The 16,933-nt window shown below is 40.1% G+C and overlaps 2 protein-coding genes across 4 annotated transcripts; both read right to left on the reverse strand.

Annotated features, from left to right (window-relative positions):
- Positions 1-1,042: 1,042 nt before the first annotated feature.
- LOC140933669 (5-methyltetrahydropteroyltriglutamate--homocysteine methyltransferase-like) lies at positions 1,043-7,362 on the reverse strand. Of its 2 annotated transcripts, none has more exons than XM_073383275.1 (4): positions 6,773-7,362; positions 4,514-4,654; positions 3,886-4,032; positions 1,043-1,584 (listed from the first exon to the last, which is right to left on the reverse strand). In XM_073383275.1, the coding sequence occupies exons 1-4, from the start codon at positions 7,340-7,342 to the stop codon at positions 1,384-1,386; spliced, it is 1,059 nt and encodes a 352-aa protein (XP_073239376.1). In that variant the 5' UTR covers positions 7,343-7,362; the 3' UTR covers positions 1,043-1,383. The 2 variants fall into 2 exon arrangements, with proteins under 2 accessions (XP_073239376.1, XP_073239375.1); XM_073383274.1 differs by lacking the exon at positions 6,773-7,362 and adding an exon at positions 5,881-6,455.
- A 1,670-nt stretch (positions 7,363-9,032) lies between these two features.
- LOC140933670 (uncharacterized) lies at positions 9,033-16,014 on the reverse strand. 2 transcript variants are annotated; one of them, XM_073383276.1, is made up of 6 exons: positions 15,502-16,014; positions 12,596-13,462; positions 11,832-12,074; positions 11,189-11,270; positions 10,462-10,593; positions 9,033-9,781 (listed from the first exon to the last, which is right to left on the reverse strand). In XM_073383276.1, the coding sequence occupies exons 2-6, from the start codon at positions 13,418-13,420 to the stop codon at positions 9,588-9,590; spliced, it is 1,476 nt and encodes a 491-aa protein (XP_073239377.1). In that variant the 5' UTR covers positions 13,421-13,462; positions 15,502-16,014; the 3' UTR covers positions 9,033-9,587. The 2 variants fall into 2 exon arrangements, with proteins under 2 accessions (XP_073239377.1, XP_073239378.1); XM_073383277.1 differs by having other exon boundaries at positions 11,189-11,240; positions 15,502-16,013.
- Positions 16,015-16,933: the final 919 nt, after the last annotated feature.

Raw genomic sequence — 16,933 nt, forward strand, 5'->3', positions numbered from 1 at the left:
TAATTGCAAAATCGGGGCGATTCTTACCTCATATCGATATCAACAGACATCACGTACAATGGGTACATACCACACTTTTTTTAGAAAGCGTTTCGCAAGACGTTGGGGAATGAAAAGTTGTTTAATCCTTCTAAGAATGCAAGATGTACTGATGTGTTTCCGTATTCAGTGTACAGAATTCCAAGTATACTGTGGGTGAAACATTCCGCTTAAGTTCCCCCTTTAACGAGAGAGACAGGCAGCAAATTTTAATTTTGTGTGGGGTGAATTCATTGCGCACAGTTCAGCAGGAGTAAAGAAATGTAAAAATAACATATAGGTCTCCGAAACTCTCCCCCAGTATACCAAAGGATTTACTGAATGATCTGAATGGTTCGCACTCATGCATCTGGTAGAAGCCAAAAAACCCTACCATTTGAAGTATCGTCAAAGCTTACATTGAAGAGAAAAGATTGGATTTTTGAATTTTTACTTTAACGGTATAAGTGAAAGGCTTCATTTGAACTTCAACTGAAGGACAATATACAAGGAAGGAAAAAGAACTTTCGGTAGCAGTATTGCCCGACAACATTTTTGTATTTCAAGATAAGATCGCTGAAAATATAATAAGCTGACATGCCGTATAGAAGTATAAAACAGCAACTCTATGTAAATTGTAAATGGAAGAATGAAGAGAGAAAGAGGGCTAAAGAGAACCTTGACCTTTATAAAGAAGAAGTTAATCCGGAGGGATCTTGAGTTTCTTTTCCTATTTCGCTTAAAGGTGAAAAAATAATAAAGGGTGCTCGTACACTCACTAAAGGAGAAGGGATCAGACACAAAATCATGCGTTTTTCACTAAAAGGTGCGCGAGAGTTGAAATAGTTCACTAAAAGGCACAAGTTGAAAAAGGTAGAAATAGGCTGCGTTTCGTCACCCCCTAGTAGAACCAAAACTACCTACGTGAAAGAGTAACACGGTAAACTAGCCACTCCATTCGACTAGTAAACACTTTCCGATGTAAAATAGCAACACCGGTTGTCTCAATTTGTGACAAAAGCGATGTATTTTTAGTGTTTTTATTTTTAGTTCAGTATTTAATATCGGTCGAATTTTTTTTACCTTGCCGAAAAGGTTTCCGTCCAGTCGCAATATTAAAAATGTTATACCTCGAGGCTTAATGTTAAATATTGATAGGCTTCCTCTGTAATTAGCTGGACGGATATGATCATATAGCGTTTAGTCTTATGAAACTCAATTAAAAACGTGGCCTGTGCTTCCGACGGAACGAGCCACGCCTTGACAAAAATAAACCCATATATGGCTATTCATCTGAAATTTTTCACTTATACTATTTTCAAAAATAGCATCTTCAAAGTTCAACTTCTAACAACAACAAAAACTTTAGGGCAACGATTTGGCCGCCTGAACCATATTACATAATTTCTTCCTAGCAATTTCAGTGGGTTGAAACCCTAAACCGCAGTCAGGAGCAACAACTAAACGTTCAGGTGGCAAAACTGTTAAAACTTCCTGAAGACGTTGGCGAATCTCTTCTACACTTTCCACCCGGCTACTGGCAATCTTAACACTTCCAAGCACAATCTGTGGATTAAGAGGGTAATAAGAAATGTCACTTCACTCCGTACATACGTTGAAAAAGCGCCAGGCTGCTGAGCGGGATCGGAGCTCGCGGGTTCTATAATCCCGGCCGGACCACCAACCAAAATCCCAGCCTCTCTATGGGTACTTCAGACAAAATCAAAGTCTCGACGATCGTAATTATTGATGAAACGAAGATCTTTGAGATTAAAGCGACGATTGCGTTGCCATTCCCATCAAGACTGACAAGGTTAGTCGTGCACGTTCAGAGTTTTCTGTTGTTTTGCTTTGCTTTTTTTTTATCTTCTACTTTCCCTGGTCGTCGTCGCTCGAGCTCGTTAGTAACGGTACCTAGCAAACAATTCTTCATATGCGACGATTTCGTCGAAAAACCGACGATTTGATGGAAAACGTGAGACCAAAACGACGTTCTCATGTGCCCATAGAGAGGTTCAAATCTCCTAAGATCATGCATGTAATCATGTCGGGGACTTAAGATCATCACGTGATTGGGCATGGACGTTAAGCCGTTGGCCTTGGCTCCTTCATTTCTCCTTGTCGATTCGAAGACAAACAAGAACACGCACTACTGTCCGAAAAAAAGTCGGCGACTGACGAGCACCCCCTGAAGTGATCTACCTTTCATGGGAAAATGGACTGCTTCGGGCTGAGTAATTGGCCAAGAATTGGCTTAGTTAGTAAATTAGAAATTGTAATAACAACGTAAATATGTTGACTGTTGAATAAAAAGAACGAAATTTATCTGGACCCGCCAAACCTAAGAAACTTTTTCATAGGCTTCTACAACTGATGACGATGATGATGATGATGATGATGATGATGATGATGATGATGATGATGATGCGTTTTCATATAATTGACGCTCGAGGTTTCGCCTCAGGTTTCAAATCAAATCGCATGTGACTGTACTGGGGGCTACATAGTACATGAAATTTTGTTTTGTGACCAAAATATTTTGTTTTAAACTTCCCAACAGGAAATTAGATAACCTACAATGTATTTCACAAGAAAACATTGTAAAAAGATACATTACCACATTGGTATAAGAATTTTGAAAATTCGACAAAGACGACAAATAATTAAAGTTAGGCGACAAATTTGAGTAACAAAATACACAAAAAGATATTAAAAAACACAAAACTGCGGAGGACTAAAATGCGTCGCTTGCGATTAGTGTCTTCATAACCACAGACTGTCCAACACTGATTTTTTTGAGTACGCAAGATTGGGATATTTCTAATTACCGACGAATCACAAGAGGGCCGATGGCGCGAGTCGGAGGGCGGTCTAGGGGCATCCTCCACCGGAAAGTTTTGAAATCTTGATGCTCTGAAACGTGTTCTGAGAGGGTAATTTCTGTCTAAAATGTTTAGTTAAGTATATTCGGTCAGGTGTTCTTGCAAAAGTGTCATAAGAATTTATCTGAAAATAACAGAGCAGATGTCAAATCGGGATCTTTCCTATGCCGATAGCACATTCGGTCTTTTACTATGAGACAAGCAATGGCATCGCGGATAATTTGTCTATAAGGTGAAAACCAGTGTTAAATACCCTTAACTCAACAAAACAATCACTTTGACCTTGAAGATGAGTTCACTGCACAGGTTGTCCAAACGTCAATCATCGTCAATGACAGTCCTTTTTAGGACTTCACTCACTCGGAACTACCCTTCTAGCAGAGGTTTCTTTCCGGTATAATTTGCCGTTCGCGGCCGTTCGCGTCGCTGACATTCACGTACTTGGCTTTTTTTTCCCGAAAGGTAAAAGCAAGCCGATTAAGCGAATGTCAGCAACGCGAACGACTCAGTTCGTAAATGCCAAAAATCATGCATGCCTGAGAGGACTTCGATTCTGCTTACAGTGAAAAGGCACCACTTACGAATACCTTTCTTTAAAAAATGGTAACCATTTTACACACCTAGTTAAGAACTTTGCACTTCTTTTAACCGCTGTAAGTGCACTGTCTATAAAATATCAATTAATCTCAAAACCAGGAAATTTTCTCCACTTTTTCACAACCATAAAATCCTTCTGTTAGCCCTTTCAGCTGCTTTTAGAGTCCAAAACGACACATTTCCCTAGTCTACCCTTTTATATTCTTCAAAAAATGAAATCCCTACGCTTTCATATACATGAAGTCGAAAGTGGTACCCCTTTCGGGCAGACCCTCCCCGTATAGGCCATCATAGGGAGTCCCCTTCCAGTATCCTATGCCAGGACCTATGACACGACAAACAGGTTTAAACCATTTACCCCCCGAGAGACAAACGATCAAACAGTTACCTTGCTTTTCTTAAAATGCTTAAATAAAGTCAAGTTGTTGTGCCTGTGAGCATCCTCAATAGAGATTTCATCAAACCCTGCAGCATCCAGCTTACGAGCCAGTCTCATATAGACGTCCTTGTCGGCCTTCTTGTAGTCCTCTTGATCCTAAGAAAACAGCAAATTCATGCAACATCTTAGGCTACGTTATGGGCTCCTTCTTAAGCATAGTTTACATAAGGAAAACTGTTCCAAGTAGAAGGGTCAACCTCCCCCCCCAAAAGAAAAGTCAGCTTTAGCAAGCATTTAAATGAGTAAAAAGTCGACCCCTTCAGTCGCTCGAACCGACAGCACTCATGCATGCTCTGATTGGCTGGGTGAGCCAAAGAGTTTATATGGAGAAAAGTTGAACGCGCTCGGAGGGTGACTCTACCATCACAAGGTGACTGCTTCTAGCCGAGCCAACTTTTTGTTTGTCACATACTGCGGGTGCATCGAGACACCCAAGGTTGCAGACTGAGCCTCTAAATATACTGTTTACCAAATCTCCCTAAGTCTTTATCTCCAATAGGGCATAGACTTCCACTGACTATTCTAAAATTTTGTTTGAATTCTTCACCATAAAATTATAGTTAGCAGACTTTCTTACCAGGTAGTTTGGGTAACCACAGCACAAATGAACAGTCTTCACAACATCTGGAGCTGAAACTCCATCAAAACAGGATGACAGCTGATCAATTCCATATTCTAGTGCTTGGTCAGGATATCGCATCATTACAGGCTCATCCACCTATACCATTATGAGTGTCGGACATTACTTAAATTAAAAATTACATAATATATTGACAGTTAACAAACAGTACTCTAAAACCTTTTAATCTTGTGCTTTTAGCAATGTCTGGCTCATGTCTGGTCCCAGTTGTTCAAAAGATCTAAGTGGATAATAGGCACTGGTTAATCCAGTTGCTTTTTCAAATTCTTATCAGATGCACTGGGTAGTTATTTATCCAATGGATAGCACTATCCACATGTTGGACAACTTATAAGTGGCCAAAAGTATTGGCTCTGACTTAAACTGCTAGTGTGTGGTCCCTTTTCATTCACTCAAGAGATCCCAGAAATTGTTGCGCTGGAAGCTTGCCGGGGGCAGGCAGGGGGGGGGGGGGGTACTTCCTAGTAATAGGCTAATGGGGATGTGCCGCTGGATGGGGTCACATTTTCACTGCTGGATTGACAATAATCGGGTTGCATTTTCATTAGAGTTACTAGAATGGGATTGCACATTTTCCAGATTTGGGGGATCAGAAAATTCAGGTAAGTAGGGATTTACATTGGGGAAGATTTTCACCACATTAACCAATGTGTCAATTCATTTCAGGGTGACCTAATTAAAAGGCTTTATAAAGTAGATGCATAAACAGAAAGTTACTGAGCTGGGATCGTGAAAATTACATTTTCCAAAAGTGACTAAGATGGGGTCTATGGTTGGCCACAGAAAAGACTATAATGGGGTAGGGGATCTAAGAGGAAAGTGGCATATGCCCAGCAAAAATTAACCCAAGTAACCCCCCCCCCCCCCCCCCCCCCCCGCTTCGGGAAGCTTGTACCCATTCCCTTTATAGTTTGTGGAGTGGGGAATTATTGATCACCCAATCTTAAGAAAAAAAAATTTTTTCTCAATGAAAGTCTTGCATCAATGAATAATACACAACAGTACTAAACTCAGCGCCAGAAACTCATAAGGGGTTGATATTCTTACCACTTGTCTGTTTCTATTAAGTACACAAATTTAAATTTATACCTTGTTTAACCTCCCCAGGTTATAAGAACCAGCCGTAGCCTTAATTAAGTTCCAATATTTTTATGAGCATTCAACATTTACGAGATTCTCAGTCTCACATGGACTTCCAATTGCACAAGGGATACTTTACCCTAAACTGGTGACAGATCGACTAATTTTTATCCACCCCTCCACCCCTCAGGTTTCCCACCCCTCCCTACTAACTCATAACTTACCTGAATATATTTACAGCCCGCTGATTCAAGCGCCTTGATTTCCCTATTTATAATTTTTGCTAAAACATTGCCTAAAATCTTGCTGTTATGATAGTACTGATCTGCAGCCGTGTCAACAATTGTCATGGGGCCCGGGAGGGTAACTTTCATGGGCAAATCCTTGAAGGAATCCTGTGTATTTCTCCACTCTTCACGTACCCAGGGTTGATTTTCTTCGGGTAAAACTTCTCCGATTATTCTAGGGAGAAGAATGGTGGTAGCATCCGAGCGAATTTCTTTTGAAAACAAGATGTGAAAATCAAAACCTTTGAGCTTCCTACAGAAATGATTAAAGTAATTTTCTCGCCTCATCTCTCCATCGGTGATCACGTCAAGTCCTGCTTCCCATTGCAGTTGAACAGTTTCTTTTATCGCTCTGCTGATCAACTCTTCTCTCTCGGGTGCTGTTTCATCTTGAAGAAACCGCGTATGTTTTTCGGCGAAATCTTTCATACTCTTCGGATTGAACCAGTCTGGGATGTTTAGATAAGGAGGCTTCGGAAAGGAACCTATCACTGTGGTCAACAGGGGCATGATCGATGGCTCACACCGATCCGTATAGGGTTTATCCCAGGCCGGGATCCCAGGGCGGATAAACATGCGTCAAACGGTTTAGATGATAATAGATAATCGGAATACATAGACCACAAAATCAAAAAGGGTTAAAGCCGCCAGCGACCGCTATAAAGCTCGTCACGCGCGACGATCATACCGTTAATCGCAGGTCAGTTGTGTGACTGATCCTATGACAGCTGAGTCGCCCATTGCGTGACGACCGAACTGCCCTTTTATCCTCAGATACCCAGGATTTTAATACAATTTTTTAAAAAAAAAAAAAATCTTTTTTCTATACCTGAATATTTTTACATCCAGCATGTACAATAGCCTGAATCTCGCTGTTAATTATCCTAGCCAGAACTCTGCCCAGAAGCTTTTCGTCTCCATAAAACTGATCCTCAGTAGAGTTGATTATTGTCATAGGACCCGGTAGGGTGATTTTCATGGGCACACTCGCCAAATCCTGCGAGGCTCTCCACTCTTTCCACACCCAGGGATCTCCCTGACGCAGCGACACTTCCCCGACAATACGAGGGACATCGGTTGTAATAGCACCGTCACGACAGACCTTCGAAAACAAATTATGAAAATCAAACCCGTTCAGGCCTCTGCAAAAATGAAGGATGTACGACTCACGGCGAATTTCACCGTCGGTGATCACATCGATTCCTGCTTCGGTTTGTATCCCGACTATATCTTTGGTAGCTCTTTTAATTGCTTCCTCTCTGTCATATTCCGACGACTGCTGCAGAAAAAGATTATGTTGTTCTGTGAAAGGGCCTGAATGAGTCGTCCGAAACCAGTCTGGAATCTTAAGATAAACAGGTTTTGGGAAACTTCCAATAACTGTTGTAGAAAGAGGCATTTTGGCAAGTGTTTTGTTCGGGTCGCCGAGTTGTACTAACCTCTGGACAGAAAATCGATTCTCATTCAAAAGTCTGTCACGCAATCCCTCGGGTTTTTAAAAGCGGGTCTAGGCTTCGTCCACACTATGCCGAATAGCTTATCGTAAGCCACGAAAAGCGACCGGTGTAGCGTGAACACCTATCCGATATGTACAGGCCTCAGGGTTCTAGTGACTCAATCCGAATTGAAACTGGTGCTGGAGACGACTTGCTTCAGGTTACTGGGTTGCTCTGCAATAAGCTGGAACTGAAAGCAGATTAGTGCTTTTCTGTTTATCTTGGTACAGGTATCAACACAATGTCATTTCAAGGCCTGAACCCGAACAAAACGTCTCAGCAACCATAGCCGTATTAGCTACGACCGTCATTCCGGTTCCGTTGGGATTGGTTTCTTTCCCATAAAAGTCATACACAAAGCGGACTACAAAATCAAAACTAGTATGAGGGCATTGGGACCCTTATGAATGAACTCTTTAGCTAATAAGGTGCGAAAACTTTTGAGGAAAGAATAAAAAAACAAGAAGGATGAAAGGATTAAATATTTTGTGGATGGAGCACAGAAAGAATGAATTGATTAGTGAAAAACTTAAAAGTGGAAGAAACTTCGTAATAAGGAGACAAAGGAAGGGAGGGGTTGGGGAAGATCATTTTAGAGGGAAAGATAGGTGGAAAAATAGAAAGCGGTAGACAAAAAAGGAATTGGGAAAGGACATACATGACGCTTTTGACAAGCCAACAACAGCAAATGCTACAATACAAGACGAGATCAGATTATTTCCGAGCTTACTGCTAATGATCTTACAGACGCCCGGGGCATAAATTTAACTTTAGGGGCCCAAGTGGAAGCGTTTAATAGATAGGAGACGTTTAAAAGAGAAAGGCATCACTCTCGTAACTGTAGCAAGCTCAACAAAACTAATATGATTTCGGAGAAAATGTCAACCGAGTTTATAAAGAGCAAAATATCCAGTCCATCCATTGGTGCGTCTAGGCCATCTAGAAATCCATATCGCTCTTTCAGAATTCTTATTCAGGGCAGAGCTGTGATCGTTAGCCAATCCTTTCTTTGAACTTGACATTGAACAAGATACAAGGCGCAAATCTTTGTTAATCAAGCAAGAAACTGACAAAACTGGACGATCTTGCTCCTTCGTGCTATTTCCTTGAATTTTGGATATGGGTGGCGGAAGGGAGGGGGGCGTCTATTAGACATGGGGTGCCGGTTTCTTAGTGAGGGGCGTCTAATACAAACTTAAAATTATAAGGGAGGCATTTATTAGACAAGAGGCGTTTATTTGGCTGGGTGCGTCAATAAGATCACATACGGTTACTCATAACCAAGAATCTCAAGGGAAGCTGAGAAGGAGGTGGCGTGGCCGAGCGGTTAGAGTGCCGGACTTCTAATTCAGAGGCCCCGAGTTCAAGTCCCCCCTGACCGCTAGCTGGATTTATTCTCGGTAGTCCCGAGTTCAAATCCTCGGCCACGATAGCTTGTAAAATATCCAACTGGTTCGCCTCTCGCCAGTTGGAATTTTTAACCATATTATGTTCCATTTAAATTACTTGTTTCATTATCCTTGACAAGCCTCATAGAGGGTTAAGGATAATTACAGTATTACAATTACTATTATTAAACTGCCAAGGACAAGATTGACAAAACATTTAAGCAACCTTTATAACAAGGAAGATTTTAAATTTCATTACACATCCAATCAAATATCAGCTGATGCCTTAAATACAAGGCATTTGTCATGTGTGACTATTGCAAATAAAATGAGACTTACAACTCCTTTTCCAAACCAGTTTCTTCTGGTAAAACGTTGTTTTGCACTGTAGAATACTTAAATAAATATATTTTGTTCAAATAGATGATTAATTTTTGATTTCAAGGTTGAGGCGTATGGCTCACACAAGACGCACAACATCAAAACGTTCCCTGTTACCATCAAGACATTACAAAAAAGAACAAAAGATCTGAGTGGTGTGGGTTTTTAACTGCACCTTTTTTTTAGGTGTTCCATTGGGTTTTAAAGAGCTCATACATTAGCTTGTGGCTTATAAAGTTCACTCTGCATTACCAGAGTGAGCCAAAACATGTTGACCTCTACCTTGAATGTAATAAATTCCTTTTTTTTTCCTTTGTTATACAAGAAAAGTAAATTTTATATACAATTTAACAATGTACAACATAATATTTCTACACAATCACATGCTTGTAGGGGTCGAAGACTGTGAAGATGCACCGGGTATTTCCCTTAGTGCATTGTCACACGATGCAAGTCTTTTATGAAGTTTGTCAACTTCAATATCACATCTCTTTCGTTTCAGTTTAAGTGAGGAAACTTCAAGCTTCATTCTTTCAATTTCTTTCAGTTTTGTATTAATTTGTGCATCTACCTCTGCAACAGAAAAAGAACATAATACATTATTTTCTATTTATTTATTTACTTAAGCAACAACAACAACAATAACAACCAACCATTTTATTTTGTAAACTTAAAACATTTACAAGAACAGCATAACTTAAAATTTATCAGGAAAACAACCTACTCAGAATAGCAAAAAGAACTAAACGAGCTGAGTAGTTACAATAGTTAAATTACATTTTATAGGGTTGCAACACACGAAAGATAGAGAGGAAAAATATCATAAATTTTGAAGAAGAAAAAAGTGATAGAAAATAAATAAATAAATTAAATTAATTAAGATAAATAGAACAACATAAAAGGAAAAACAAACAAACATAAACAAAAACAAAAAGTTAGGCAATTCTTGGCAGTGTCACCGCAACAGTGCATGGCACTAATTACTGCTTGACAATAACAGTCTCTATCCCCTTGAGAGATCATTACGGACAGTGTGTGGGTTCTTTAATGTCCCACATAAATAATATGTGCAAGGGTTGTGAGATGCGGTCCACAGTTTAGCCATAGTAGACTAGAAAGTCTAATTGCCTATTTTATTGCAACTTTTGTTTGAGTTGTTTTGGAGTTGAGAGGGGGGTGTGCAGTCTTATATACGCATGCTTATACATGTATGCAGTGTAATACTGACTACTGTCGCTAAAATCCACTGATACCTTTAGCTTGGGCTTGCAATTTCCGAAGGTTGCCTTCATCTCTACTCCGTGCACGAGCAAGTAATGCTGACACATCATTCAAAAGCCCTGCCTCTCCAAGATGTTTGAGCAATGGTGAGTTACCACAAAGATCTGAAACGTTCATTTCACACAAAATTATCTCAAAACTACTCAGATAAAACATGTCAAATTTAAGACAGCTCTAGGCTATTTTACAACATCAGAAATTATAAAACAACAATGCAGACTTTAAATAAAATATCTTTGAAAAACATATACCGCAAACTTCCGCTTATAAGCCTGGGCATATACAACTTCGTCGTAAGGAGGGTTTAGGAGATTTTAACAGGGGGCTTAATTAACTGGACTGATATAAACGTTTCAAAGCAAGCTACATAGCAGTGCTGATCAAAAAACCTTTTTTACTTTACTAGCTTAATTAAACTAAAAAAAAAACTGAATTTATTCCAATACAAGATAGAGGGGGGCTTATATCTTGTGGGGGCTTATAACCAGATGTATTTCTCGTTTACAGACACCAGTCAAGGAAGCATTTTGTCCAATGTTCACACATCATGAACTCCGCCTAACAAAAGTTAGCTGTTTCTCTTTTTCTAAAGCCAGCTTCTTGGTGTCTGAATGCTATTGAAAACACTGCTGCACCACATGTTTGATAATCATATTACTTGTGCATCTCCGACAAATTCTTATCTGATGCAGCACTTACCTGAACTAGGTCCACTACTTGAAGCCTGCTCTTCTTGCAACTGCTGAATTTGCTGCAAAAATGATGACACACCACCTTTTAACTATAATAAGCGGAAAAGGTTAGGAAGAGATCAAGTCCACAAAAACATCATCCATCAAACCACCTGTTCCAGTCTTAAAGCTACACACTTAAAAGCAGCTCCTTTGACAACAACAACAGAAAACAATAATAATATACTTCCAACTGGAATCTCTAAGGCTAATGTTTGATTTCCCTGGGCTTATCCAGCTTCGCAAGGGGTTTTAGGAGGGCACATAAATGAATATATCCCAGGGGTGGGGGTTTTGGGGGCATATCAAAAAAAGTTTCAAAACAAGCTACATAGCAGTGCTGACTAAAACACTTTTTGAATTTACTTCTTTTTTTAAGCTTTAAAACGTTGTAAAAATTTGAATTCAGCTCAATCAAAAAATGCTAGAGGGGGCTTATAACTAGATGTAATTTTTGGTTTACAGGTTGATGGGCCTACAACTTGGGGAGCGTATAAGTGGAAGATTATGGTACTTGGTGTTACATAACACTTAATTATTGCTAATTCTACAATTATCCTTTCCCAATCCCCAGCCATATTCTCATCCTTAGGACTGCTTTGACTTAATACCTGATCAGGATCTTCATTGTCATCAAGAGGTTCCACCTTAATGTTGACTGACTGCACATGGGCAATGCGAGGATATATAGAATCCTCATCTTCATTGTCCATTGTTGTAGCACTCACTGGTGAGTGACTGTGTCCATCTATACTAAGAGGAGGTGATGGGGTCACAAGGCCAGAGTATCCCAGCTCTCCTGTGCTCTCAGCAGCAGACATGTTATCCAGTACAGATTCATCTGTTTCAACTACCTGGTGGTATGAATGAAGGCATGGATGGAATTTACTCCAAAAAATCTAAACCTTTTTTTTACTATCAAGTTCAGAATCAAAGCACTCCTTTCATTTCTGCTTTTATTGATGAGTAAGGCACAAAACCCCTGAACATGGTTGGAATGCACTACATAAGCCCACAGCAAGCCAAAACAACTGGCAGGAGCAAATTGGCCCATTAAAGCTACCACTTGCCCTTTAAAAACAAAGGCATTGCCCAAAAGTTCATTGTACACAAAGACTCGTGTACTAATTCTGTCATAATGGCCCAGTTTCTTAGTCACCTTTGGTAAAAAGAAAACCACCCTAACTTTGTTCATTGAAAGTACATATAGGCGCCTAAAGGTATGGTAGTCATGAAAGGATTATTAGCATTGTAAGGTATACGTATTAGAGCTTTTCTTCAGTAAATCATTCAGGACTGATTAGTTTTGGTTTCAATCAACTGCAATGTATATACTGACAGTCAGGTGTAGGTAGCCATAGTATATGACACATACCCTGATAAGCTCCTCAACAATAGATTCTGATCCACCAGCGAGGGCAATATCTAAAGCTGTCTGTCCTTCATTATTTCTGATACTCCTATCTGCACCAGCGACAATGAGAGTCCTAATGGCCTGAGTGCAGTATTCCACCTTATGTCTTTCACCGCGAGCTAAAACATGTAGGGCTGTTTCACCAGAATCATTAACAGAGTTTAAAATAGCATCTGCATAATCTCCCATCTTCTTTCCTTTGTTAACAATCACTTCACAACAAGACAGGAAGAAATTAGGCTTATGCTCTCCATGAACCAGCATATTAGCAGCTGTATGGAGAGGAGTTTCTCCATGAGCCTCATCTTTGATCAACAGTGTCTCCTTCAACAGTGCAACCATTTTTGAAAACTTTGGATTGAGTTCTTTAACAGTAAACTTTGGTCTTGACTTGTGCAGCCACTGAATAGCACGGTGTAAGGCTGTTTCACCATTTCCAGATGATTTTGCCACTGGGGAAAATCCACTGGCGAGCATCCACTCTAAAGCATTGCACTTTCCAAGAGCTGCTGCCCAATGGATGAGAGGAAATCGATTATCCGACACAGCATCTGGGACATCATCATCTTTTCCCCATCCACCCTTGGTGTACTTATCTACACACTCTTTAAGGTTGTCGAGATTTGACAATGAACCCAGCATATCTGTGCAGTTCACAATAGCTACTAATAACTCATGATGCTCTGGGCATTCCTTGTTTTTTTCACAGAATGGCGTACATCTGCGCAGCACAGGTTCTTGATTTATTTTGGTGAAGTCTTGATATGCTGTGGCCATGGAAGCCATCACGCAATGAAGACGTCTTTTGTTCTCTGCTGAATAAAATGCCTAAGGAATATGAGAATAATAAAATTAAAAGTAATACTAGATCATCATTAAAATGGAAATGAAAAAAACAAAAACAAAACCAAAAAAAGGTAAAATCCCTATCATTGAAATTATCATTTTTAAATTCATTTATTAAGGAGACATCAATGTTTACAAAAATTGTTTTAGTTATTCAAATTAAAATGAGTGAAATAAAAAATGTTTTGTTTCAAGAACCAATGCGCTTCATAAAATCAATAAGTGATGTCAGCATATCACTATATCTTACTGCAACATGTTCTACATGTAAGAAGAAAAGGCAGAAAGATATAAATAGTTATCACAAAAATTTAACAAGGTTTCAATCAAACATTTAGTAAGATGACTTTATACTTCACATATGATCCAATCCAATTGAAGAGGGTTTTAGAGGAACAATAACCTCCATTTCAAACTTTAAATGGTCACATGACCTCTTAATATAAATTTACTATAGGGTCAGCTGATATTACTAAATGGTCTTGTAAAGGACAAGTAATGTAAAGTACTTCAATAATTAGTTTAGTATGCATTTTAATCTTGTAGAGGCGAAATACAGTTATTCACATAACCTTAAAAATTCAAACAAACTAATGTTGTCTAGAATTGGATCATTTTGTCTCTTTCCTTTCGATTATTTTGTCTTACTGTCAACATGTGGGTTTGACTAGACTGCATTTGAATCGCCTTGACGCACAACAGAAAATCAAAGTGCACATATGTAATTAAAAACATAATATATGCCTCGCTACATGTCTAATATATTTCTTTGTCTCTTTCGTTTCGATTATTTTGTCTTCCTTTCCAAATGAATTTGACTGCATTTCCTCATCTCAAAAAATGTTCGCCCGAATTTCAAATGAAAACAACAAAAAATCGACTTCACGCGCCGCAGATAATCAAAGTGCACAAATGTAAGCTTAATTAAAAAAGATAATATATTTCCCACTTTACGTGGAATACATTCTATTTAATTCTCTTCCAGTTCATTGCTGTAAACAGTGATTTTCAACGATGATTATTTCCCTTTCGCGACCCGCGGTGGGAAAATTTAAAGACTGCTCTGTTTACGTCAAGGGCTAAAAATACCCGTTGACATGAGGTATTCAGGCTCGACCCCCGACGGAGGCAAATCGCAGCTGAACGGCGAGATTTCGAAATATTTCATTAGAATGACAAAATTTCTCCTTCGTCTTTCTAACACTCGGATGGGATAATTTAAATTGTATTGTACAGTCGTGGTGATCCTTGAAAGTCCTAGGTCGTTTTGATGAGACATTCGGAGTTTGCGACTTGGCCGTCATGCCACGAGGTCCGTCGCCAGATCGCTTTCTCCTTCTTCATCAAATCCCTCAAATTTTCAAGATTTTTCAAACGTCTAGCCGCCTTTCCTTGATGGTCGCTTTTTGGCCTTCAAAATGCTTTCTGTAAGCGCAGATAAAAAAGCAAGAAGCTTCGCAAAGAGTTGTTCGGAAAGCAGTCTCCCGGTGAAGAAGAAAGAGTCATTTCCGACAAACAAAGACACCTCCATATTCCGGCGATGCTGACGGACAAAACAGCATTGTTTTCCGAGTCAACTCTTCATCGTCCTCTTGATTTCACCTCGCTTAAATACCTCTTTTTTATTTTAAAAAAAATTACACCAGTAGGTAGGTAGTGCTGTTTAGCCATTTCGTTGTCGATGATAACTTCGTTCGTACACTTCCTTCGCGGTACACCGTAGGACTGCCGGCATCAGAAAGGTCTTACCATGGTAATGAAGACAAGGACAACGATGTATTAGGAGCTAGACCGATGGAGTTTTCAGATTGGAACTTAAAAGACTTCTCAATCCCGCCTAGCTTTTGAAAAAGACAGCTACCATCGGCAACAAAACGAGCGAAAGAAGACGCGTCAATCTGAGGAATAGGTCGACAGCTGGTATGAACCGAACCACGAAGATGCCCCTCACAAATGAATTTTCTCACCACTTTGGCGGCTCAGAGACCGTTTCCAAGGAAAAGGACTACTTTTATACTTACTCTAAGACGATTATTTCTAAGAAGGACGGGTTCTTCGTTCAGTAGGGATCTGTGTTGATGCCGACTTGTAAGATATGGTGATTCGACTACGCGGCAGTGTTCAGCAGACACCCGTGAGAGCTCTTAGGGCGGCAGCCGTGGTTGTCAATCAAAACCTGCCACCACGGAAGGACGTGAAAACATTACGTATTATCTTCCTTAGACCTCATAGGCTGCTACCGGAGTTTTGAATTTCAAATGTCGTCGACTTTGGCACCACAAACAAAAGGCTTTTGAACATCTGCGGTGGTGTCTTAACACTTGTTCAGGGTTGCTCAACCAATCCGTGGTCTCGCCGTCTGCCGATTTCTTGTTTTGCGTGTGAAACCTACCGAGCTTCAATAGAATAGAGCTGGAGGCAGCCGAATGACTCGTTCATTTACCATGATTTACTCTCTCTCCCCCACATGTGAGAATAATAAAGTTTTCTAGTACCTGACGGGATTGTTCATGCCTTTAGCTCGCTAGTTTGCCGGCTGCCGCCAAAAAATATCATCATTTGAGATGATAAATATTAAATGTTGATTCAGGGGCTCGCTAGTCGCACCACATGCCTCTTCAAATGACGCGTGTGATCAAAGACAGGTACCTTCGAGCCTGCAGCTTTTTTGGCAGATGATTTTTACCGAGGTTACTATGTAATTAGCAAAGTTTCAATAAAGCTCATTGACGCAACGGAATGGAAGGACAAAAGGTAAGGCAGTGCCATTCACGCCAGCCATTCAAGTGCCGGAAACATGCACTATACAGGCTACGTCTTTCAGTATCTCCTTTCAGTATCTGTTCTTGCGGTCAGTCATCCGAAAAATCGGGCCATCTAACCCCGGAATTAGAATATTTGTCATCTGTTTTAAAAAGTCATGGCAACTAACCATTGATGCGATATTTTGCTTAACTTACTTATGAACCGAACCGCTCCCTAAGGAGACCGAGACCGGGTCACGAGACTTTCGGTACGGTAAAGTTTTGTCCTTAGGCCGGAAACTTCTGACTTGTCCCTTAGATCAGGCATGGCGGGCCTCACGGATTGAGTTAAATCGCCGAGAGAGAAAGCGACTGATAAAGTTTCCTCTAAACTATAAAGAGACTTGGGTATTTTTACACTGTCCATCTGATGATCTGGCCTTGGATCGTCAGAAGTACAGTCTTCTGGGATAAAAATGTGATCAGGTTTATAAGTAACTGAATAAACCTTCGGAGCTTGAGTACGGACTTGGTCAAGTGTCCTCGCTCGTGGAAGGCACGCGAAGATTTGGGACTAAGGCCTAGAGGCGGTGGTAAAGGTGGCAGCGCCTTTCCTCTCCCCAGTTTCCTTTCATTTTATATTTGGAACAGGCTAAAATCAATAGTATAGTACGCAGCTAGATGTTGGCAACGAGCATAAGACCAACTT

This window comes from Porites lutea, chromosome 4 (assembly GCF_958299795.1).
Source record: "Porites lutea chromosome 4, jaPorLute2.1, whole genome shotgun sequence".
Classification (NCBI taxonomy): domain Eukaryota; kingdom Metazoa; phylum Cnidaria; class Anthozoa; order Scleractinia; family Poritidae; genus Porites; species Porites lutea.